At 44.4% G+C, this 25,098-nt stretch overlaps 3 protein-coding genes across 9 annotated transcripts in view; all 3 read left to right on the forward strand.

Annotated features, from left to right (window-relative positions):
- ubr4 (ubiquitin protein ligase E3 component n-recognin 4) overlaps positions 1-12,954 on the forward strand; it is a gene marked incomplete at its 5' end in the record, with an annotated part of 46,102 nt that extends 33,148 nt beyond the window's left edge. For all 7 annotated transcript variants that reach the window (XM_080496548.1, XM_080496549.1, XM_080496550.1 and 4 more), the window contains 39 exons: positions 82-327; positions 439-607; positions 811-955; positions 1,159-1,244; positions 1,321-1,408; positions 1,614-1,807; positions 1,906-2,145; positions 2,233-2,371; positions 2,460-2,585; positions 2,732-2,860; positions 2,948-3,297; positions 3,523-3,613; positions 3,724-3,808; positions 3,969-4,096; positions 4,862-4,991; positions 5,087-5,247; positions 5,364-5,473; positions 5,708-5,849; positions 6,050-6,131; positions 6,296-6,469; positions 6,617-6,738; positions 6,948-7,145; positions 7,263-7,343; positions 7,491-7,578; positions 7,769-7,896; positions 8,086-8,193; positions 8,305-8,421; positions 8,777-8,967; positions 9,095-9,268; positions 9,371-9,470; positions 9,593-9,811; positions 9,944-10,057; positions 10,295-10,437; positions 10,517-10,642; positions 10,740-10,934; positions 11,028-11,252; positions 11,360-11,450; positions 11,623-11,785; positions 11,889-12,954. In XM_080496548.1, the coding sequence (XP_080352674.1) occupies positions 82-327; positions 439-607; positions 811-955; positions 1,159-1,244; positions 1,321-1,408; positions 1,614-1,807; positions 1,906-2,145; positions 2,233-2,371; positions 2,460-2,585; positions 2,732-2,860; positions 2,948-3,297; positions 3,523-3,613; positions 3,724-3,808; positions 3,969-4,096; positions 4,862-4,991; positions 5,087-5,247; positions 5,364-5,473; positions 5,708-5,849; positions 6,050-6,131; positions 6,296-6,469; positions 6,617-6,738; positions 6,948-7,145; positions 7,263-7,343; positions 7,491-7,578; positions 7,769-7,896; positions 8,086-8,193; positions 8,305-8,421; positions 8,777-8,967; positions 9,095-9,268; positions 9,371-9,470; positions 9,593-9,811; positions 9,944-10,057; positions 10,295-10,437; positions 10,517-10,642; positions 10,740-10,934; positions 11,028-11,252; positions 11,360-11,450; positions 11,623-11,785; positions 11,889-11,953 (5,663 nt within the window). In that variant the 3' untranslated portion in view covers positions 11,954-12,954. The remainder of the gene's footprint in view (positions 1-81; positions 328-438; positions 608-810; positions 956-1,158; positions 1,245-1,320; positions 1,409-1,613; positions 1,808-1,905; positions 2,146-2,232; positions 2,372-2,459; positions 2,586-2,731; positions 2,861-2,947; positions 3,298-3,522; positions 3,614-3,723; positions 3,809-3,968; positions 4,097-4,861; positions 4,992-5,086; positions 5,248-5,363; positions 5,474-5,707; positions 5,850-6,049; positions 6,132-6,295; positions 6,470-6,616; positions 6,739-6,947; positions 7,146-7,262; positions 7,344-7,490; positions 7,579-7,768; positions 7,897-8,085; positions 8,194-8,304; positions 8,422-8,776; positions 8,968-9,094; positions 9,269-9,370; positions 9,471-9,592; positions 9,812-9,943; positions 10,058-10,294; positions 10,438-10,516; positions 10,643-10,739; positions 10,935-11,027; positions 11,253-11,359; positions 11,451-11,622; positions 11,786-11,888) is intronic.
- Positions 12,955-18,597: 5,643 nt separating this feature from the next.
- On the forward strand, positions 18,598-19,419 carry LOC308130862 (transcription factor HES-5-like; the record flags this gene model as incomplete). Its single annotated transcript, XM_080497364.1, is given in 3 exon segments — positions 18,598-18,765; positions 18,767-18,859; positions 18,976-19,419. Coding segments are annotated over 3 exon segments (705 nt in total).
- Positions 19,420-24,291: 4,872 nt separating this feature from the next.
- On the forward strand, positions 24,292-24,861 carry her12 (hairy-related 12; the record flags this gene model as incomplete). Its single annotated transcript, XM_080496283.1, has 2 exons — positions 24,292-24,360; positions 24,478-24,861. 2 exons carry the CDS (start codon positions 24,292-24,294, stop codon positions 24,859-24,861), a joined length of 453 nt encoding a protein of 150 aa, XP_080352409.1.
- Positions 24,862-25,098: the final 237 nt, after the last annotated feature.

Genomic DNA, 25,098 nt, shown 5'->3' on the forward strand with positions numbered 1-25,098 from the left:
GCCAGAAAAACGCCCCCACAAATCTTTAAGGTCAATATCAAGTGTCTTTGCTGATTTGTCTTTGTCTTCTCTGCTGTCCAGCCGTGTTGTATTTCCTGCTCCAAGTCAGCTTCCTCGTGGACGAAGGCGTTTCTCCAGTTCTTCTGCAACTTCTCTCCTGTGCGTTGTGTGGCAGCAAGTTGCTGGCCAGCTCTTCCTCCTCCTCTTCTTCAGCATTCTCTGGCGGCGGTTCTAGTAGCACAGGACAGACCGGAACCTCCCAGTCCTCTCAGAGCAAGTCCTCTAGTAAAAAGAGCAAGAAAGAAGACAAAGAGAAAGACAAAGACGGTGAGATGACAAACTAAAAGATTTATTTAGATATTGAATTTTCTAATAACCTTGAACAAGTTTTAATCTATAAGATATACTGACTTTGAATGTTGGTTTTAATGTCCCCAGGGGATGGAGTTGGCAGCCAGGAGGACCAGCTGTGTATGGCCCTGGTCAGTCAGCTCAACAAGTTTGCAGACAAAGAGACACTCATCCAGTTCTTGCGCTGCTTCTTACTCGAGTCAAACTCGTCTGCTGTGCGCTGGCAAGCCCACGGCCTGGCGCTACATATCTACAGGTACTGTCCTCTTTAACATCAGCAATCCAGTTAGTCCCAACACACCCATGCATGTTGGATTGTACAATTATTTTGCTACTCAAATAACTAAACAAATGCTATTATTTGTATAAAAAAATACTGGATTCAATGTGTACATGCACATGCACGCACAAATAGTGAAGTTATTTTGATCAGCGTCTGATGTGTGAATTTCTTCACAGGAACTCCAGTAAATCTCAGCAGGAGCTGCTGCTTGAACTGACTTGGGCCATCTGGCCAGAGCTTCCTGCATATGGCCGCAAAGCTGCTCAGTTTGTCGACCTCCTTGGATACTTCTCACTTAAAACCCCTCAAACAGAGAAGAAGGTTAGATTCCAGCTCCTCCTGTTGTTCCATTATTTGTCTGCTTTGAACAACTATCTAGAATATAATATGGATTTATGGTTATCAAGGAACTTTAGGCTATTTGAAAGTAACAGAATATTTTAATTAAATGACATTTACATCACTCATGCATGACACATATGCCATATTGAGGAAATGAACCGTTTTATCTTTTTTTCTTCCAGTTGAAGGAGTACTCTCAGAAAGCAGTGGAAATCCTGAGAGCACAGAATCACATCCTGACAAATCACCCCAACTCCAACATCTACAAGTATGACTTCGCTCTCCCTGTTTTTGCCTCAAGAAATATAGACCATCTTTCTAAAATGTCTTGATTTACTCCACAGCACTCTGTCTGGATTAGTTGAGTTTGATGGCTTTTTTCTGGAGAGTGATCCCTGCTTGGTGTGCAACAATCCAGAGGTTCCCTTTTCTGTAAGTGACGTTTAAGAAGTTTCTCTTTTATGCTTTCACATGTTTATATATTTGACTTTTACATTGACTTCCATTTGAGTTAATTCAGTGAGCACAATGTGAAATTGGTGAACGAATCTCAAAATGATGTGGCTATGCTGTGAGAACTGATACTTAAACAATGCCTATTTTTATATTGAAACATTGTCGTCTTTTTGTTCCACAGAATATAAAACTGTCATCCATCAAAGTGGACACCCGCTACACCACCACACAGCAAGTCGTAAAGCTCATTGGCAGCCACACCATCAGCAAGGTCACAGTGAAAATCGGTGACCTCAAACGTACCAAAATGGTCCGCACCATCAATCTCTACTACAACAACAGGACTGTCCAGGCAATCGTCGAGCTGAAGAATAAGTACGCTCTAATACGGAGAAGTTCTTTCTGTTATCTTCGTTTCTATTAACATACCCAGATTGAGAAATCGTTTGTCAAATCGTAATTGTTGTTTTCAGGCCTGCACGTTGGCACAAAGCCAAAAAAGTTCAGCTCACCCCAGGACAAACGGAGGTGAAGATTGACCTCCCCTTACCTATCGTCGCTTCCAACCTGATGATAGAGTTCTCCGACTTCTACGAGAACTACCAGGCCTCCACAGAAACCCTGCAGTGTCCACGCTGCAGTGCCTCTGTGCCTGCCAACCCCGGGGTGTGTGGCAACTGCGGTGAGAACGTCTATCAGTGCCATAAGTGCAGGTAAGCAACATATCTACTCTCAAGTTCTGAGTGAACGAGATGCCTTAAGATTGATTGTGTATTAATTATGCATTTGTTTCTGTTTAGGTCCATCAATTATGATGAAAAAGACCCTTTCCTGTGCAATGCCTGTGGTTTCTGCAAGTATGCACGATTTGACTTCATGCTGTATGCTAAACCGTGCTGTGCTGTGGATCCCATTGAGAACGAGGAAGACCGGAAGAAGGTAGGAAGCAACTTGGAGAGCAAAAAAACAAAAAGCCAATTCAAGTTTTGTCCTAATTTTTTAATGCATTTCTGTTTTAATCTGGTAGGCTGTAACCAACATCAACACCCTGTTGGACAAAGCTGACCGGGTCTACCACCAGCTGATGGGCCACCGGCCGCAGCTGGAGAGCCTGCTGTCTAAAGTCAACGAGGCAGCACCGGAGAAGCCTCAGGTCAGTCATAAGTGGACTGGTCACAGCGATTTAATGTCTAAAGAAATGCATGTATGGCAAATGTTAAGTGACTTCTTCCTCTGCTTGGTAGAAACGTGTGAACTGTGCATTTTCAACTCTTTTATCGAATGATATCATTCTTTCAGGATGACACTGGGGCAGGTGCAGGACTTGGTGCCTCCTCAGCCAATGTGAACAGATACATTCAGCAGCTGGCTCAAGAGTACAGTGGAGACTGCAAGACATCTTTTGATGAACTCTCTAAGATAATACAGGTTATTGAGCGAAAAAACCTTTTATAGCAACCAGGTGGATTTTTCTTTCTGCTCAAATTTGTTGTATTTCCTTCTCTTTGTGTACAGAAAGTACTTGCGTCTCGAAAGGAGCTGTTGGAGTACGACCTTCAGCAAAGAGAAGCAGCCACCAAGTCGTCCCGGAGCAGCAGCAGCCACCAGCCCACCTTCACGGCCAGTCAGTACCGGGCTCTGTCTGTGCTGGGCTGCGGCCACACCTCCTCCAACAAGTGTTATGGCTGTGCCTCAGCTGTCACAGGTCACTGCATCACGCTGCTGCGTGCACTGGCCACCAATTCCGCCCTCAGACAGATCCTGGTTCTCCAGGGTCTTATTCGTGAGTTGTTTGAGTACAACCTGCGGAGAGGCACAGCAGCCATGAGGGAGGAGGTGCGCCAGTTGGTCTGTCTCCTCACCAGGTTTGTTCCTCCAACACATCGCCTGTATTTCAGAACATTGTTTCATTGATGGGTACTTTTGTTAGAACTATAAAATGGCAAGCAGCTACAACAGACCACAGTTTTTTAACCGAAGCATTAAGGCCAAGCTGTTTAGTGTTTTGCATTTCAACGTCTTTGTATAGACTGCATTTTAAATTGTAGTTCAACATTCCTCCTGTTTCGTCTGGTGTTTTCTTGCTTCAGAGATCATCCAGAAGCCACACAGCAGATGAATGACCTGATCATTGTCAAGGTGTCCGCTGCCCTCAAAGGTCACTGGGCTAACCCTGACTTGGTTCGTTGCCTCGCATAAATTAATTTAAGATTGTACATTTTTTCGGTTGAAGTATCACCGTGTTAGAGGGCATCGTGATAGGACTTCTTTATGCATCTTTTCCCCTTCAGGTGAGTAACTTGCAGTATGAGATGCTGCTGCTGACAGACTCCATTTCAAAGGAAGGAGGATGCTGGGAGTTACGATTGCGCTGTGGTAAGCATAATTCCTCAATTTAATATGATAAATGAAAAGCTCATGAAATCTGGGTTCTTTTGTTGAAATTAATGTGATCTGTAATACTCATTTAGGGAAATAGTTCACTGATTACCTTTTAAATCTGTCCAATAATTGTGTATTTTATTTCTATTTGTAGCTCTGAGCCTGTTCCTCATGTCGGTAAACATTAAGACACCTGTCGTGGTGGAGAACATCACTCTCATGTGCCTCAGAATCCTGCAAAAGCTGATTAAGCCCCCTGCTCCCACGAGCAAGAAGAACAAGGTAAATACCGCTGTACCGCTTTTATTGAACAGTTCTGTGTTGTGTTCTTCTGCCTTAAGACAGTTTAACGTAGAAAGAAAGAAGTGTTGAATATTTGATTACACAGACTTTTGGACCAGAGATTATGTTACAGGAACACCGGTTAAGAGCTGGTTTCCGAAAGTAATCCATTTTACTCTTTAAATTCAATACTGTAAGTTATTTATCATGTATTGGGGTTCTGTTCTTTAACCCATAGCTGACAGACGTAATGAGTTATGTCTTCTTGGCGTGCAGGAATCCTTATTTAACAAATTAAGCACCGGCTGTTCAACATATGACTTGTTGCAAAAAAAGAAATACATTCATCGAAAAGCTCCCATAATCAGCTACTATTGTTTCAAGTAGTGAAATGGGGTTTTTTGGGAATTCTTCACCAAGATGTAACGCAACAGGATTATCCCCTCCCTTTTTTAACAAGACGCAATACTTAGAAGTAATAGAAATGATTAGTTCTGTCAATCACAATTCATAGTGGATATTAAAACATTCTTGGACTTTGCATGGAGATTATATCCTCATAAATACTTATTTTATATTTATTTAAATGTAATGGGTGGGAGTGGTTGCAATTTGCCCTGTTTTGTTTTTGTTCAGTTAGCATCTAGTTCACTATGAGCTGCACTTAATCTTTTCTCTCAAAACATGTTTTTTAAATTTGTGTGTGGTGTTTGTCAGTTAACACTCTTGTCTCACATTTGTGTTTTTTTTTACTTTTGTTCCCAGGATGCTGCCATTGAGTCCCTCACTACAGTCAGGCCCTACAGTAATGAAATCCATGCCCAAGCCCAACTCTGGCTCAAGAAGGACCCCAAAGCGTCGTATGAAGCCTGGAAGAAGTGTCTCCCAGCAAGATGTAAGTAATGACCACATGTTTTGCACGTCAGTAGCCAACGGAGGGGCAAGTTGCGCTCATCATCATCATCATCATCCTTGTTTATTTGACTACAGGCCAGGAGACGGTGTCAAAACCTCAGAGTAAAGCTGAGCTGCGGAAGCAGTATCTGCTCGAGAAGTATGTGTGGAAGTGGAAGCAGTTCATGAGGTCCAGAAAAGGCGAAGGCCTGTTTCCCCGCCTGCTCAAATTGAGCCACAACAACTGGCTGCGACAGGTAAATAAAGAATAGTGTGGAGAGGCACTGATGGAGTCATTTTCATGACTGCACAATATTGTGAGAATGCATTTGTTTTTATGTTCCTTAAATCGCGTTATATCTGTTGGTTGCAGGTTCTTTTCACTCCTGCCACCCAGGCTGCCAGACAGGCTGCTTGCACCATCGTGGAGGCCCTCACCACCATCCCCAGCCGTAAGCAGCAGGTGCTGGACCTTCTCACCAGGTGGGTGTCTCAAACAGAACAATTTGCATGTCTACCAAATATCACATCCTGGGTTTTTTGGGTACTTTCATTTAACTATATTCCTGTAAAGTTTCAGTGCTGAAATTAGTGTGGCAAAAAGCTTGGCTGATTGATCTGTCCTACCTGACAGAAGCAATATGTTGACAACAACAGGATAATGCTGAATGTGTTGCTGTCAAAGTGTAAACTCTAAAACCCCTGTGTCTCTGTTAGTTACCTGGATGAGTTGAGTGTGGCTGGAGAGTGTGCAGTGGAGTACCTGGGCCTGTACCAGAAGCTCATCAAGCCGACACATTGGAAGGTTTACCTGGCTGCCCGCGGAGTCCTGCCCTACATCGGCAACCTCATCACCAAGGTATTGTTTTCACATTTTATGTATATTCCAAGTAATATTCCAATACGTTTATCATGATTTTATCCATATATTTTCAGAAACATTTGGTAAATGTATGTAGTATATATTTTTTGAAATGTTGGTTGCATATACTAATCGCAGTGATGGTAGGACATTTGTTCACTTGTCTGTGTCACCAATAGAACTGATTTTTCTCTCAGGAAATAGCCAATTTGCTGGCTCTGGAGGAGGCCACTTTGAGCACAGATTTGCAGCAGGGGTATGCCCTCAAGAGCTTGACTGGTGTGTTGTACTTCCTACTGTCATGATTCCAAAATGTCAAAAACTAGGGGGGGGGGGGGGGAGAAGGTTCAATTGAAAATGGATTTTTCTTTTCACCACAAGTTGATTTGTGGATGTTTTGTAAATGGCATCTCTGTGCAATTGATTGTTTGGTGTCTTTTCAGGACTGCTGTCATCTTTCGTGGAGGTGGAATCCATTAAGCGGCACTTCAAGAGCCGGTTGGTCGGCACTGTGCTCAATGGTTACCTCTGCCTGAGGAAGCTGGTGGTGCAGCGCACCAAGCTCATCGATGAAACTCAGGACATGCTCCTTGAAATGCTGGAAGACATGACCACAGGTCTGTTCTCACTCCCATTCAGCGGACTATAAATTCAACCTTCGTTTTCCTGTTCATAGGTTTTCTATCTGAACCTTTCCAACAAATATATGTAGAATACAGAATTTATGCCAAGTGTGAAATATGTGGATTTTGTATTGGTTACAGGTACCGAGTCTGAGACCAAGGCCTTCATGGCAGTTTGCATAGAGACGGCAAAGCGCTACAACCTGGATGACTACAGGACACCCGTGTTCATCTTCGAGAGGCTGTGCAGCATCATTTATCCAGTGAGTTGGTTTTCTACCACCAATTGCTCAGTCAAGATCTGGGAAGGATATTACTTATTTTTGCTGCTTTAAGGTGTTAAAATGTGGCATTTTATTGCTTCTCTGTCAGACTTGGCTTGCATTAATGCAAAACAAATGCTTTTGGATAAAAAAAATGAAGAGGTTTTTCTTTGGCTCAGCCTTCGTTTGTTGCATTGTTTGTTTTGTAGGAGGAGAATGAAGTGACGGAGTTCTTCGTGACATTGGAGAAGGATCCCCAACAGGAAGACTTCCTGCAGGGTCGCATGCCAGGAAACCCTTACAGCAGCAATGAGCCTGGCATCGGTCCACTCATGAGGGACATCAAGAACAAGATCTGCCAGGACTGTGACCTGGTGGCGCTCCTGGAGGACGACAGCGGCATGGAGGTAGCTGCTTTTCTCGTGTTTGTGTCACTGTCATTAAACCCTCGTCGTTCGTTATGAAATGTTTACTTTCACATTTCAACATTCACTTGATACCTCTTCTGTTGTTTTGTTTGTCAGCTTCTGGTCAACAACAAAATCATTAGTCTGGATCTGTCTGTGGCCGAAGTCTACAAGAAAGTGTGGTGCCCAACAAATGAGGTGAGTCCTACATAGTTTATTAGATTCTTACTGCTTTAAGAGGCTTTAAACATCTTGTGACAACCTGCACTGTTTTGAGTATCTCAGAGCAGTGCAATAACGGAGATTGTTCTTGCCACTGAGCTTCATGTCTTTCATCTCTCCAAGGGTGAGCCGATGAGAATCATCTATCGAATGAGAGGTCTGCTTGGTGACGCCACTGAGGAGTTCATAGAGTCACTAGACTCAACCACAGGTTTGGTCGCATCTTCATTTCCTCTGTTTGTAACCTTGTCATAATTTAAAGGTTAAACTCTGCTAATTAACATGTTTAAATTGAGTAATTTTCGGTATGTTCTTTGTCATCACATGTTCCTGTATGCAGTAGATGAACTTGCACGTTTTCCCCAACTAATCCAAATCTACCTAATCTCACTTGACTACAGATGAGGAGGAGGACGATGAGGAAGTGTACAAGATGGCGGGAGTCATGGCTCAGTGTGGAGGGCTGGAGTGTATGCTCAACCGTTTGTCTGGAATCAAAGATTTCAAACAAGGAAGACATCTGCTCACGGTAAACTGTGACGTTTATCAAAATACTTTCTCACTGAGAGCTTGTTCTTTTATCCTCTTAAAACATCAACATTTTTCCATCTTGATTCCAAATTCGCTCAACATATAGATTTTATTTTATTTAATCAAAAAACACATCTAATGTATAAATTGATCAAATTTGTGACCATTGGCCTCATTCCTCTCTCAGGTTTTGCTGAAGTTGTTCAGTTACTGTGTGAAGGTGAAGATCAACAGGCAGCAGCTTGTCAAACCGGAGATGAACACATTGAATGTCATGCTGGGAACTCTTAACCTGGTGAGTGATTTCACATGGACAAGGTTGACTCTCGTAAACAACAAGGCTTTCATGAAACTTCTATCAATTAGAGTTTCAGACGACTCTGCAGTAAATGTCTTTGTCCTTCAGGCCTTGGTGGCAGAGCAGGAGAGCAAGGACAGTGGTGGTGCCTCCATAGCGGAGCAAGTTCTCAGCATAATGGAAATCATCCTGGATGAAGCCAACGCTGAGATTTCAGAAGACAAGGTAAGAACTGAAAACAAGTTCCACCATTGAATTTCAAGAAGGCAGTGTATTTTCCCGATTGGAAGTTTCGCTTTTTGTTTGGCTGGTTTTGTCGGTTTTAAATATACCAGCTGGGACCACTAGATGTCACTGTATGACAGCAAAATGCTGCTACAGTATGACCAAAAAAAAAAAACCTTTATTATGACCGTTTGGCGGAAAGGAAGGAAAATCTGTACAGCAGAGTTTAAATGAACAGTTATAAAATGTGCAGCAGCACAGATATGTGACCAACCTGATAAAGATACATGTGAAACATTTGATGGTGATGCTGTTGTGCTTGATTTAAGTGGTTGTTGTTCTGTCTGTCCTGCAGGGGAACCTTCTGCTGACTGGAGACAAAGATCAGCTGGTCATGTTGTTGGACCAGATCAACACGCCGTTTGTTCGCTCCAACCCCAGCGTGCTGCAGGGTCTGCTCCGCATCATCCCCTACCTGTCCTTTGGTGAACTGGAGAAAATGAGGATTTTGGTGGAACGCTTTAAACCATGTTGCAGCTTTGACAAGTGCGCAGCTTTACTTTACAATCTTTAATTGGATTTAAACTGCAGGCGTTATGAAACATAAACATACATATTGCAACAAATTCCCAATTAATGTCAGTCAAATTTAATTGAGTGTTTGTCCCCTCAGGTATGACGAGGAGCACAGTGCAGATGACAAAGTGTTTTTGGACTGCTTTTGTAAAATCGCAGCTGGAATCAAAAACAACAGCAATGGCCACCAGCTCAAAGATCTCATCCTCCAAAAAGGAATCACACAAAATGCACTGGACTACATGAAGAAACATATCCCCAATGCCAAAAAGTGAGCCCCCCCCAATGCTTCTTGATGAAGTTCCTGAAAGGTTTGGTTGTAAATTCCAGCCATATCTAAAAACACATTGTTGTTTTTGTGAACTCTTGTCAGTCTGGATGCAGATGTCTGGAAAAAGTTCCTCTCCAGGCCGGCTCTGCCCTTCATCCTCAGACTGCTTCGTGGTTTGGCCACGCAGCATCCGCCCACACAGGTACAACATCCAGAACGGAGCTTGGAGATCCTTCGTATTCCCCAGATAGTTCAAATAAAATGTGCCTTGAAAATGAATTGGTCTGCTTATCATGACCTTGTGTGTTCGTCTCCTCTGTGCAGGTGCTAATAGGTACAGATTCAATAACCAACTTGCACAAGCTGGAGCAGGTATCCAGTGATGAAGGCATCGGGACTCTGGCAGAGAACCTTCTGGAGGCTCTGAGGGAGCACAGCGACGTCAACCTGAAGATCGAAGCCGCTCGCAGGGAAACCAGAGCAGAGAAGAAGCGCATGGCGATGGCCATGAGGCAGAAGGCTCTGGGAACTCTGGGCATGACGGTCAGCTCGTCTCTTTAACTTGCCTCGTGTTTCTTTTCTTTTTTTTCCACTTTGCCATTTGAATGAGTGCAACAGCCTGTGTGATTCCACCATTTCTCCATTAGTGAATCTAACGTGTATTTTTTCTTTCAGACCAATGAGAAAGGGCAGGTGGTGACAAAGACTTCACTGTTGAAGCAGATGGAGGAGCTGATAGAGGAGCCCGGCTTGACCTGCTGTATCTGTAGAGAAGGTTACAAGTTTCAGGTACCACAGTGGCATCATATATTAACAATACAGTCCGGAAATGAAGTGGTTATTAGTGTCAGTTTGATCCAAGTTGGCAGCTATAATCTTATCATATGTGCACAAACTATCATGTGATGTTGCAGGAGGTGAAGGACTGATTAGCCCTCGGAGACTCCGACCACTAATGACATTCCTCAAGTATTGACGCTTTTTTTGATATTCTAATTTTCCGCATCTCTTCTGTCTCTCTACCAGCCAACCAAAGTCCTGGGTATTTACACTTTCACAAAGCGCGTGTCCTTGGAGGACTTTGAAAACAAGCCTCGCAAGCAGCAGGGCTACAGCACTGTGTCGCACTTTAACATAGTCCACTACGACTGCCATCTGGCAGCCGTCAGGTACCGATCAACACCTTCACACGTGTTTTAGTTCCAGTTTAGTGGTTTGTTGATTCTAACCGGAGCGGTTTGCTTCCAGGCTGGCTCGTGGGCGAGAGGAATGGGACAGTGCTGCTCTTCAGAACGCCAACACCAAGTGCAATGGGCTGCTTCCTGTGTGGGGGCCGCATGTGCCAGAATCAGCCTTCGCCACGTGTTTAGCAAGGTAAAAATCGTTCGTGGCCACTCGCAGAAAGTACACGTTCTTTCTACAGGAGTCGGAGAAGTAATCGTGCCCAACTGTGCTTCTGTCCGCCACTCAGGCACAACACATATCTTCAGGAGTGCACAGGCCAGCGGGAGCCCACGTACCAACTCAATATCCACGACACCAAACTGCTGTTCCTCCGCTTCGCGACCGAACAGTCGTTCAGCGTGGACACGGGGGGCGGAGGCCGCGAGAGCAACATCCACCTCATTCCTTACATCATCCACACTGTGCTCTATGTCCTCAACACGTACGTACAGGTCATCAAACACGGTGCTGGAGCCGTGCAGCAGCGCCTGGTGTGGTGTTGTTGGTCCACCGTCAACTCAACTTGTCATTGCAGTACAAGGGCTACGTCCCGAGAGGAGAAGAATCTGCAGAGTTTCCAGGAGCAGCCCTCTGAAAAATGGGTAGAGAGTTCATACGATGTCGAAGGGCCACACTATTTCACCATCTTGGCCATGCACATCCTGCCCCCCGAGCGGTGGAGGACTTCACGTCTGAACTTCCTCCGGAGGCTGCTGGTCACCACACACACCCGCAAGGTCTCGGCAGGCTCCACAAACAAGTGAGATGCTTTACTTCTTCTTCTTCTGGTCAAACCTAGATAGAGTTACATCTCCCGGATTAGTTTGCAGCTTGATGTTGCTGACAGAATCTCTCTTTTATTTCCAGGCTCACAGATAAAGCACCAAAGGAATATGCAGTGTATCGCTCACCTCTTCTCTTCTGGGGCCTGGTGGATCTGGTCTATGACATGTTTAGGGTAAATGTGATATTACTGATTGGTATTGTGTATGTTGTTGCACCATGGCAGTGGTTGTCTACCCTCTCATATGGCTCTAAACCCAGAATACTGCTGTTTTGTAATTTTTCAAAGACCTTTCGACTCTGAGAACACAAGAGAACTGAGCTTGCTTTTCCTTTTGGCCCCACAGAAAGTCCCCACCAGCACCACCGAGGGCGGCTGGTCCTTCGCTTTGGCAGAATATGTCCGTCACAACGACATGCCCATCTACGAGGCCTCGGAGCGCGTGCTCAGGGCTTTCCAGGATGAACTCATGCCTGCTGAGTCGCTGTCAGAGCTCTTTGATGTTGTAGGTCAGTATAGACACACGCACACGCACACACACATACACACACTTGAAGACATTAAACAGCAGCTTCTTGCCTCGGTTGTTGATTTGCCGTGTTTCTCTTCCAGGTCTCCTCTCTGAAATCCCAGACCCGGACCTTTTCCTGCAGGACTTGTTGAACTCTTTGCCCTGATGGCCAACCTCAGACCACCCCACACCCCCCCAACAGAATCACAGCCCCGCAAATAAGGCTGGGACACCAACCAACCCAATGAAGGTTACTCTTTTTACACACTGATTGATGCGCACACACACACAAACACGAGTCCACACAGAGAGTACACGCCATGCTTCCTAATCAACCTCCACCCCCATGTGACATCTTCAGATTAACCTTAAGCAGAAACTACGTGTAATCTAAACCGATCATCCACTCTAGGCAGCATCTCTGTAACGTTTCACATCGCCGCGTTGTTGAAGGTTGAGGAGGACGCGCTGAAAGCGAATTCACGCTCTGCTCCTTGGACTCTTTGGCCGGTCGGTCCGGGACGTCGAAGGACTCGGACGGCGATTCAAATGGAGACAGATTGTGTATTTTTTTTCTGGCGTCCAAAAACCTTCACGTCGTCCACGTCAGAGCGATGCCTGCTCGGCAGGAGGGACTCGTGAATTCTGTTTTGCTGTGTGATATATTTGGCTTTAAACCGCTGCGCCTCCTGTCGGGCGCAATGTTGAGATAACAACGGAAATGTTTTGGGATTTGACCCACCATGTGTTACAAGTGGCATTTTACTTAATCCTTTTTTTCCCCCTCCTTTTTTGTTGTTTATTTGCTTTAAGTTTGTTTTTTTTGTTTTGATCAGGGTTTTTTTTTTAATAATGGCAGATTTCAGTGTCACGTTTTCTTTTTTTCCCCCCCAAGCTTTCGATGTTTGGTCTCAGCGTAGGTTGTAACTGGAATTTGAGTGACGGGCTGCAACTAAACATGATTTAGTTTGTATGGATTCTTTGTTTTTTTTTTGTTTTTTTTGACCTCTGAAGCCACGCGGAGAAAGGATTTGTTTTATTTTCTTCCATAAAGCTCTGCCTTGGCGATGAAGTAAACTTTGAACTTGTGAAAGATTCCATCTGTTGCAGTGGAATATCAGACTTGTCTAAATTAATAATAAAACAGACCTACAATATATGCTTAAATACTTTTTTCTTGGATTAATGATTTTGTCCTTCAGTTTTTTTCCTCCCTTTCTCAGCTGTTTTCTGAATTCTCGGGTCTTTCTCTCTAACTCAGAATAAAACTCAGTGGCACTCGCCTGCTGAAGTCTCTCAGCCATGGATCTGCTTAACATCACAGTAAAGTAAAAAAACGAAACAAAAAAAAAAAACAAACAGCGTCCCTGTCCTCAGTGCTGAATGCATGGTGTGGGGTTCACCCAGCTTGTTAATTTGCCTATTCCCGCTGCTACATTGTCTAACTGTTGCTGAATGTCTGCTTTTGAACTTAGCCTATGATTAATAAAGCCGTAATAATTACAAATCTGATTCAGGGTAACCTCTTCTGTTCCCGATTCGTCTCTCTGTTCTGTCAACGCTGGATTTTATACAGTGCAGTCGGCACATGATCAAAACGTTAAGACTTAGTACCCATAGCCGCATTTAAAAAAACAAAAAAAAAAACCAAGTTCTGTACTTTAGTGAATGTAAGAAAAGTTCAGGTTCATGAATGTAAACAAGAAGGCACTCTGAGCACTTTACTTCCACCGAGCAGGACTGTTTGCCCCTTCCAGCTGCCCCCCCACCTCCCTGCCCCATGGTACATATATTCACATATGCCTCTGGATGTTGATGCTTTGTTATGGATTTAGCATCCAGTTTTTTTTTATTTGCTCAGACATTTCACTTAAACTTTATATGATATCAATCACATATAATGTTGCTGCTTTATGTTAAATGAATTGAACTTGATACACATCAAACTCTCTCCTTGGTATAATAATGACAATCCAGATGAAATTAAACTGACTGATAATGATGCACTGAGAAGAGAACTTGTTGATTCCCACACCTCCAAAACAAAAAATCTAGAGGTATGTGAAATACACCACAGAAAACAAAATTTAATTTAGCATATTTAAAAGCCTTTGAGGTAAAGATCTGTTGTTTAGCCTTCGGAATGCATCTTATCCTTTCTAATAGTGAGGTTGACGTCATTTGCTTTATCCACCGTTTGGTTGTTGCTCTACAGTTTGATATCCGTGACCTTGCATGTTTTTGCACTAATAGGGCTGAGTAAGTATTCTCATGAAAATCCATGAACAGGTTTGGTTGTCATACTCATATCTAGCCTCCAGAGGGCGCTGACGCTATCTTGTGGTATGGAAATGTTCAGAATTGGGATCAGAGCTGAGAGCTCACTCTGAGGTGAGAGGACTGTTCAGTTTTCAATGTCAACTTGTAAATATTCTGCTCCTCCGTATTTTACTTCAGGACTTTTGCACAATGGGTTTGCGACATTTTGAAAGAACTATAATTTATTTTGATCGTTCCACTGTAAGTGATCTTAGCAGCTCAGTTCCATCAGTTGGAGGAAGATGCTCTATTCATGACTGGATGACAAGAAGCACTGGAATCAAGCAGCTGAGGTGAGTGACCAACAAAACCCAGAGCTCTGCAGAAGATGATCCACCCCATGAAGTAAATATTGACGTAATAACACTGTCAATATTCACTTGTGTCGCGTAGACCAAGTTCACAACTGTTGAGAGGCTTCCAGCACCAGTAAACAGTAAAAAGTATAAATTAATCATTCAATGAATTAATATGTAAGAGTATGAAGGCAAAACCAAGTGAAATAAGAAATGCACATCCACTGAATGAGTAAAACCGTCAATGATGCATGTCTGAGTAAGTAAAAATGCAAATGCATTGATGCATTGATACATAAATAAAAATAGGTGAAATAGATTAGTGAATCGATTCAAACTTAACTCAAACGTTTTGTTTTACAGATTACTATGGTATTTTCCACCATTCTACTAATTCTTCCTTCATATAATCTAATTAAAGCTGACATTTAGTTGTAAAACTGCCTCATGGCCACTAGAGGACAATATCTGTCAAGACACTCCTATATGAGGGGCAGAAATAATTTAACTGATACCACCAAAGTCAATTACATACCGTTAACAATCGCACTGTTTAATAGAAGAAAAAATCACCACATTTATGAGAAAAGTATTTATTTAGAATCATACATATTGCACCTTTTACTGATGGCTTTAAGACAAAAAACAAATAAAAGCAAATTGTAACTCGTAATGTATAAAAACATTTACTAAAATATGCATTGGCATAAACATTTGCCTTTTTAAAAAAAAAGGAATATAAAATTAGTTCAACAAAACTAAAATAGCACGGTCTTCATGTGAGCCGTTCAAAGACGTTACTAAAGTTTAAGGCAAGAAATGCACATTTTAGGCCCAGTTAAGGACCAATCAGTCACAGTGTAAATGGTCATAAATGATTGGGACAACACTCCCATCTGTTGTCTCTTTAAAGTCAACACTCAAAATAAAAGAATCCATCCTTTCTGGCGTCCTGAAGCCACGTGGAGCGTCTTCCCGGTGTGCTCTGACGTTCACTTCCTTCCTGCCGGTTTCACCTCCTCTCCGTCTCGTGGCGGTCTGCGAGCGACTGGCAGAAGAGCGGCGCCACGTCGTCGGGCTGCGAGGGGAACAGCCTCATGGCGTCTCGGGACGACCTGCTGTAGCCGTTGTGAAAGATGAAGGCCTTCCTCACCGAGAAGAAGGACACCGTCTTGTCCCACACGTCTGAGCCGGACACCCCTCCGCTGAGCTGCCTCTCCAGGGTGGAGCGCAGCCTCACGGCTCTGTCGGTGCATCTCCTCTCCAAGCTCATCACTTGGCACATGCTGCGGAGCGAGACGGAGAAACATCTCGTTGGTTCCAGCAAACAACGACAGAACAAAACTACCCGCTCTCACACCTGAAGAAAGTCTTCTTGTGGGGAGTCTTCATTGTTAAGTTGAAGCAGAAAATGTTTGTTGTTGTAGTAATTCAAGCATGTAGAACCTAACGACGTCTCATCTCAGCCCGGAGCACAAATATTAGTCACTACTGACACGACCCCATCACACCAGCAGAGCAGAGACCCCCCCCCCCCCGGCCCTTCGACAAAACCAAGAACTGACAGAAGAAGTGAAATGTCTTGAGGGGAGCTTACGTGGTGTGCTGATCCCTCATGGTGAATACGTTCAGACGCCGTCCCGGCTCGTCCACTTCCAGTGAAGTTCAGGGTTATTATGATTTTACCCACCGACACTTTGCTGGCTTATATACTTATGTCAACGTTCCCATTGATTTAATGCCATGTTGGTTCTCACAGTTTTCTGGCCAATCACAAAGCGGCATTATGACAATAGGATGTGAATGAATTAGTTGAATTCATGGGGTACAATGGCCCCAATCCAAACAAACAGGTGGGAGGGGCGCCGTGCGAGCCTCCTAATGCAGCACAATGAGCGAGATATCCTCGGTATTGTATCGGCCTGGATTGATATGTGGTGGGAACGTGGAGGGAAAACATCTGCCTGGAGGTGACCACTCAGGACACGTCCCAACAAGTTTGGAGACGTCATGACAAACTTGTTAAGTGACCAATGTGGGACCTCGGTTTCCAGTTATCTGCATGGATTTATTGTAGGAGATGTAGCTCTCACACGTCATCACTCAATAAATAGCGGATGTTTTTAGCTTTTTGTTTTTATATATATATATATATATATGAGCCTTGTTTCATTTACTGTGACTTTCACAAGATGTATTTTTCAGCTTTGTTTCCCCGCGCCACATCATTGTAGACCTTTCCCCCCTTCAAATGCCCTTGAAACTAAACTTCCCTTAACTATCCTGAAAGTTTCCCACCCTCTGCACACACTCTCCCCATTCTTCTTCTTTAACTTTCTGTCTCTATTTCAGCCTCTCCAATTCTCACGGTGAGCGTCTCCCATGCTTGATCGGCTGACAATGGCACACAATCCATCCAGATGGTGTGCCTGGAAGCTCCGCTGACAGCCCCGTCTTCCTGGGTGTGTGTGTGTGTGTGTGTGTGCGCGTGTGTGCGTGTGTGTGTGTGTGGTGCGTGTGTGTGTGTGGTGGGGGAGGTTGGTCACTCAATCTTTGTTCGATGGGGTTCGATGGGGCACACTTCCTTTGTGCAGCCGGCCTCAGAGTCATTAACACTGAAGTGTGGGAAGCCTGGGACCACAGCGGCTCCCACGTTCCACACAGGCAGGAAGGGAGCGTGTGACTGAGACGTGGCCAGCGGCAGGCGGGTCAGCCAGCTGTGTGTGCACGTGTGTGTGTGTATGTGGAGTGTGTATGTATGTGTGTGTGTGTGTGTGTGTGTGTGTGTGTGTGTGGCAGGGAAAGTGAATGAGAGTGTGTCTCTGTGTGAGTATGTGAGGCTCTGCCTGACGAAGCAGCATGAATGCTTTCAGTTGAAGCTCTTTGCTTTACAGTACAGATCAAAGCTCATCAGACTAAAGGGAAAAAAAATTCACAAGGGTTTTGTCTTTACTGGGCGATTTTCTCACTTTGAAGTTTTATTTTATTTAACTGAATGATTCTCAAATTAGTTGTGGTCGTATTTGTTCAATTAGGTATGAAATAAACTTAATCAACTTGTCCAAACGAGAGCATATTCACATAATTTGTGAATATTATGTGACACAATTGGACATCATTTATCCAATATCATCGACTGGCAACCTGTTGAGGAAAGTTGAAAGTGTGATCAAAGATGGCCGAACAGACACAGTGGTATAGTGATTCCAGCCTCACAGTGACAACAACCAATGTTTGAGTCTGGTTTAGGGTTATTTCTGTGTGCAGTTTGCATGTCTGTGCAAAAACACGTGTTTGCAGTGAATTAGTGACTGTAAAATGATCTGCCTGTCCTGTGAAGCACTACTGACTTGTCCAGGAGGCTTTCACTCACAGACACACCCTCGACCTCGAATAGGATAAAGATGGCTGGATAGAGTTTGTGATAAATATTAGAGCAGCAAGCTTACCGCCTGTGTGATTTGATCTGGTTCGACAAATGTTTTCTATTTGATTGATTCTCAAGTCATCGCAATTTAAAACATAGACTGAGCTGGTTGTTTTGACTATTGCTTTAACAATAATCCAGTGCCCCGCAATCTACTACTACTTTAACCAATGCACCACAAAATATTGTCATTACATATCATTTACTTCACCCTCCCTACTTTTTCACTCACAAGCATAATTCAGGAAAACATTAATATTGACTCAAGTTGGCTGAAAGAAAGAAATGAAGAAAGCTGAAAGAATAAAAATAGCCGTGGTTTGTTAATGTTGCAGCGTTTATTTTAATTAGAACAGAAATGATTTACTTGAGTTACAAAAAAAAAAAACACTCGGCGAGGGGAGGCTGCCGGTGGAAGTGGCTGCATGTTGGTCTTTTCTAATGGCTGCCCCCTCGCTAACACCCACGTGTGCCTGGTGGCAGAGGCACTTTGTTTTCAATTTTGTGGCGGCGGAGATGACATGAGACGGCGGCAGGCTTCCCTCCGGGGTCACCACTTTCCCATATCAGCACAAGCAGTGGGTCAGTCTCCCAGCCACACACTCCCCTCCCCCCCCCCCCCCCCCCCCCCCCCCCCCCCCCCCCCCTCCGCCCCCCCCCTCCGCCCTCACCCACTCCACCCCGGGCTCTTTCTCTTGCAATCTATTCCTCCACCTGCTCCCCGGAGACACACTCATTGTCCCCGACGCTATAAACACTTCATTGAGCATGTGGCAGCCCTGCGTTCCTCAAAGCCCTTCCCAGCACTCCCATTGGCCCGGGGACTGTGAGAAACTCCAACAAGCCGAAGACTCACACATTCATATGGAGATTTGGGGGTATAAATACAGGGCGGCGGCAGAGGAGAAGGCAGCTCAGTCTCAACAGGCTCTTCTAAAGCGAACAGGATCGCTCTGACTCCACAGCCATGGCACCCACTGTTTTGGGACAAGCGAGTTACTGCAAGGAACACCTGACTCCTGCTCACAAGGTAAATTTCTCTACAGATCATTTAATTTCCTGCGATTGAGCGCTGATACAGATTGGGGGGTGAAAAAGAGGCAAAATTCAAGTGGACTAATTTTTTTTCCTTCTTTTTTTCTTCAGCTGAGAAAGCCAATGGTGGAAAAGCTGCGCAGAGACCGAATCAACACCAGCATTGAGCAGCTGAAATCCCTGCTGGGGCCCGAGTTCCTCCGGCAGCAGCCCGACTCCAAGCAGGAGAAGGCAGACATCTTGGAGATGGCCGTGGTCTACCTGAGAAGCTGGCAGCAGCAGCAGAAGTCCTCCAGCCTGACCTCCGGCCCCATGACGGCCACCGAGGGTTACTCCCACTGCGTGCAGGAGGCCGTCAGCTTCCTGTCCCACTGCGAGGTCCAGACTCAGGCACACAGGCTGCTGCTCAGCCACTTCCAGGGCCTGCAGGCGTCCAGCAGGACCGGCTCCGGCCCCGGGCCCTGCGGCCTCTCCCCTCCCGGCTCCCCGCTCCACCACGTCGGCTCCGGTAAAGGAGCGATCCAGGCCGGCGGCGCTCTGTGGCGGCCCTGGTAACGACGGACCTTCGCCCCCGAGAGAAAACTACGTCTGTGAACGTCATGGACAGAGAGTTGAAGACTCCCTGGAGTCTGCTTCCTTTTGCTTCGGCAGGAGATTCGATCGAGTGTTTCACCGCGTGGTGAAATGTGCACCGTGTGCTCGTACTCCTTTGGAGGGACTGAGATGATTCAGGTTTTACTGAACGTGTTCACCATGTGTCCTCTTCTGGAGGAAACCCAAGACTTCCTGTTTGTTTTGCAAACGTCTTGAATCATTGGAACCACACTGGTTCAGATTTACTGAAGTGTCTGTGACACTGACTGACTGATTGATTGATTGATTGATTGATTGATTGATTGATTGATTGATTGATTGATTGATGTATTCACTGTCCATGTTTGATACTGAGTATCACTGTTTAATGCGTCCCATCAGGTTACAGCTGATGAGCCAGAAATAATCCAGAAATGGATCCCATGGATTCACCTTTATTGTAAATCTGATTAGGATTACTTTACTCTTTATGCTGACAATGTGTAACCAGTATTTGGCCTTTTTGTAAAAGAAATGTTGCTACTGAGACAGTAGCTGTTCTCTGTCCTCCTGTGATGATCATAAATGATGTTTTTCATCTCCACATGATTACCTTTTATAAAGGTGTTTTGTTTTTTTTATATATAAACTTCAGTCTTTCATGGAAAAGAATCTGTTGTATTGCTTCCTGGAGAAGTTTGTCTTTTGAAAAAAATAAATAAATGGAGAACTTCTGAAGAAGTTTTGCAAACATAAACAACGGTGGTGCTTTCACTTTCTTTTATTTTTTACACTTAACATTTGTGTTTGTGATCCTCTTTGAATCATCATCTTTAGATTAGCAAATGAGAAACTTTAGTACAGGTTGGAACTTGTGCAGTAGTTATTGTTGGTCTCTGTGGGAGCCTGTTTTAGTAAATAAGTCCATCATTAAATAATATGCATATTCATTTTGAGACCATTCACTCCTTCTAGGATCTGCCAGAGCACTGAACTTTTAATATTTTCCATCACAAAAAGTCAAGTAATGCAGAACGTAGAATAGAAATGCCACATCAGCTTGGAGGTATGAATGGGCAGGTCAAAGTTTAGCGAGTGGAATTTGGAGAGACTTGTTGGGGGTTATGTGTAGGGTGAGTAAGTGTCCGATGAAGTGGAGGGAAAACGTATGGTTGGATCAGGCAATAGCTATAAGAACTGTTTTAAACTTAGGAGAATCTGAAATTGATTTATCATCCAAATGAAGAGTAACTCACATGTACATGTTGAGTTAACTTTAAATCTAAAGGGATGATGTCATTTTAAGTTTGATAACCAGCAGGTTTTCATCATATAAAATAGCTCAGATGAATTCATAGTCTGCAAATGATCAATTCTTGTTTTTTATGTTTGTCGCCATTGGAAGCTTGACAAACTTAGCACGTATTATTTGTTTCTGTCATTTCGAGTGTCGCCTTTCACCAAAATAAACATCTAAATTTGAAACTATTGTGCACCCACAAATTCATCCTTATTATGAAACATTCATATCTCAAATTCAAGCTTTTTTATTCTGCTTCTGCTGTGTCATATTTCAGACCCATTCATTTCCCCCTCCTACATGTGATTCCCCCTCAGGGATTATTAGCATTTCATTTTTTTTTTCTGAGCAGGTTGGTGAGCAGGTGTTTTTTTTTTTAAACTGTGGGGGACTTCGCCGTGAGACTCCCCTGCAGGTCACACGTCCCACTTTGTTCTGTTGTGGTGGCCGTGGTATGTTGTCTAGTGCCTGAATTATGTCTCAAGTGCCACAAAAGTCTTTCACAACTATTTGTGTGTGCAGAAGTTGTGGAGAATGTGGCATGCCTGGGACTTTCTCAGGGTCTAGTTTGCCAGGCCAGATGGTCAGCCTCCCCCCTCGCCCCCTCCCTTCAACAGGAGATCAAACACCGTAGCTAATGTGATGTGTAACAAGACACACTTCTATTGTCCCTGTCTCGGGACCAGTGAATGGGCGCAGAGTGTGGGAAACGGGAGATACCACACTCACAGAGAGATGGCTGACGGGAAGCAGCACTGCGCCGCCGCGGGTCTGAGCGATGGCTGAGACTTTATGGCAGGAATTCAGGGCTCTCGGGCTGCTGGTGGGAGGGGAACTCGTCTTCCCACACACTTGTAGACAAAGACCCCCGGGAGCCGTGTGGTGCACACGAACCTTCAGAGGAGGCACAAACACATCGACAGATAATAAAGCCAAACGTGGACGGGACCGCCCGGCCTTGTTGTCACCGTCCTCTCGGGGTTTCACAGTGATGCTACGTAAATAAATTAAGATCAAGACATATATTGGGTATTTTATGTGATTTATTGCAGATATCAAGACGTGACACCACAGGTCTCACACCTGCTTGGTTTTGATATGTCAGCCCCCCTCAAAGGAGCAAGTCAAAATGAATCTGGAAGCTCATTTTCAAGAAAAGGTTACGTTTTTTTTAGTCTCTCTGGGGTGGAAATGGTAACTGGATTTCACCTCTAAAATGTTTTTCCACAGTCCCCAAAGTGCTTCACATTATTAATCACATTCACCCAGTCACACCCCAACGGAGGCGACTGCCATGCAAGGTGGTCAGTCCGTCTACTGGGAGCAGTTTGAGAATCAGTGCCTTGCTCAAGGACACTTTGACATGAGGGCAGGTGGGGATGCGGAATCGAATCTGCTGGTGCAGTAACAGTGACACACACACACACACGCACACGCACACGCACACACGCACACACGCACACACGCACACACACACCACTGGCCTCATACAGACTCCTCTGTAGCAGGCAATGAAGCCAGTTGACTTGATTTTTCCCAGATGGACCGAGACACAGAGTTTCTGTTTGTCCCGCAACAAAAGATCAATTAACATTCCCAGTGGAGCACGGAGGAGCGGCACGGCTTTTGTAGCTCATTTACCCTGATGTTTGGGGGGCTGGTGGGAAACCGAGGAGACGGGACTACTCACACCGAGCCCACAAGGCCGGCTTCACATCTGGAGCCAGCCAGTGATGGAGGCCCTCGCAGGCACACTGCCAGCGCCGCTCATAATGCCATTAACTTGACACTAATTTGACACAGTTCATTTACAACAGGGGTCTGCTGATCCTCCAAGGGAAGTAAGACAAGAACTTGTGATTAAAAGCTGCCAACAGTTTTTTCAGAAGGACTCGGGGACAAACAAAAGTGTGATCCACATAAATCTGAAGTGTTATTTCACAATAAATAACCTTTCATCGGGCAAGCAACATGTGCAGTTTGTTGATGTTTTTCTTCTGAACAAACAGTGGTAAATTAAAGGGAATGAGATGGGAGCTGTTTTTTTTTTTTTTTTACCACCTTTGTCATAGCAAAACATTTTCTTTGCATCAGCAACACAACTCCTATTACCAGTTAATGCACCTGATCGAGGCATTTATGTAGAAAATGTAGAAAAACTGTTGCTTGAACATATTGACTTTAGACAGCAAACCACTGAAAGTGACTGTATTTGTTTCAAAACATACACTCAAGTAGCTAAATATGTCATATTCAGTTCATTTATTTGAAAGGAACACACTGTAGAACAACAACCGTTGGTGTATATATTTTTAAATCTTTAAATTGTTATTTTTTTTATATATATTGTTACATGCCTTTGCACTGTGGATCTGAGAGGACTGAAATTTCATCTGTGCTGTATGTCATGTATATTAGCACACTTGACAATAAAGCTGACTTTGACTTTGACTTAAGACACATTTAAGGATTTTTTTCAAAAAACTTGAAATCTTTAATCTTTGATTGAATAATAAAAATTTGTGGGTGAAACTTTATATTGAATTTAAAGTTCTGAATTATACAAATGTTCAATTTGCACATATTTTAATAAGTGTCCCTATAAGGTATCATTACTTTCAGGACAGACTTGATAAGACAATTCTTCTATTCTATCATCTCCCATGTGGATGTGTTGAGTGTGAATGAATTGAAATGGACACATTTTCTTGAGGCCTTGCCAATAAGTGACTTTATATGTTGCTGCCTCGTTCTTTTTCATTTGTTTTGAGTTTTTACTTGTTGAACTGATGAAAAAGGACCGTGCCGGTCGTCAGTGGGGGCCGTCCCTGAGCGTTCTGTTCCAGCTTCATTCATTCCCCCTGTGGGAAAGCTTCATGGCCGCGGGCCCGAGGGGACAAGGTGAGTGGCCATTTCAGAAAAGCTGCAGGTGCAGCATGAACATTATTTTCACCTGCAGTCAGGTAAAATGCCCACGTTTTCCTACCTTTGTTTCTCCTCAATCATAAACAGTATATTATATTGAATGTAACACCAAGAAATTTTTTTATTTTTTTTCTAAACAAACAGACGTAAATGTGTGTGAATGCTCCCGTCTGAGAAGCGTCTTGGGAAAGGGAAGCATCCTTTGAAGAGATAATGAGACCCTAGCTTATATTGTTTTATTGCACTAAACCCTTTGGCCCTTAATTGCACCCCCCCCCCCCCCCCCCCAACCCCCCTTGAAAGATACACACTTTCTGTGTCATTTCCCTTAATTATGCATTAAAAAATATAGAATTCTGACCTGCAGCTGATGTTTGATAAAGTGTTAATTACCTGTTGCTTATCTTGGGAAACATGCCAGGCACAGATACATCTTCCCTGAGTTATTGACATGTCCTCCATTGTTGCTGTGGGAGTCCCACTGGTCGGAGTGTGGGAACCCCAGCCCTGCCTCAGCCACATGGCTTTGTTATGCTAATCTCGGGGTATAAAATGAGGAGGCGCTCCTCCAGAGACATCAGAGCTCAGGCTGCTGTACAGAAGAAGCAGATCACTCTGCCTGCACAGACATGGCTCCTTGCTCCAGCAGCTACTCCTCAGTCCACCACATCAGGATCTCAGAGAGAGACAACATCAAAGTGAGTACCACAGGAGATTACTCACATTAACTCTATTTAAAATAAATAAATAAATAATTTAAATCAGTGTTGCACAAATGCAGTGGTGAGCTCACCGTTCTGTCTCCGTTTCCTCAGCTCAGAAAACCCATCGTGGAAAAGATGCGCAGAGACCGCATCAACAGCTGCATCGAGCAGCTCAAAGTCATTCTGGAGAAAGAGTTTCACAAACAGGAGCCCAACTCCAAGCTGGAGAAAGCCGACATCCTGGAGATGACCGTCAGCTTCCTGAGGCAGCAGCTGCAGGCGGGCTTCTGTCACAGTGACTTCAACTACTGCTGGAGAGACTCTGCTCACTTCCTGTCGGCTCCGTCCGGCTCCGAGATCTCCGTCACTCCTCCACAGAGTCTCCAGCATCAGGACCAGAAGCTCCAGCAGGCCCAGAGAGGCAGTGGCTCCACCCTCAGACCCGTCGGCCTGCAGGACGGCAGCAGCAGAGGCCCCGTGTGGAGGCCCTGGTAGAGACTTGACACGGACAGTCAGAGACCTGAGGGGAGCTGATCTCTCCCTCACTGCGTAGGAAATATGTTTCCAGCCTGCTCCTTCCCGGTGGGCTTTCTTATTGTCTCATCACATTGATGGACAAGTAAAAGCAAAGACTCTCAGTTGTTTGATGATGGTTACACTTTGCCTCTGTTGTTAACGTTTCCCGTGTGTTTATTTGATGATAGTTCTGTCAGATCTTGTGAAATGATTGTT

The sequence above is a fragment of the Blennius ocellaris genome, assembly GCF_963422515.1.
Source record: "Blennius ocellaris genome assembly, chromosome: 5".
In the NCBI taxonomy this organism is placed as follows: Eukaryota; Metazoa; Chordata; class Actinopteri; order Blenniiformes; family Blenniidae; genus Blennius; species Blennius ocellaris.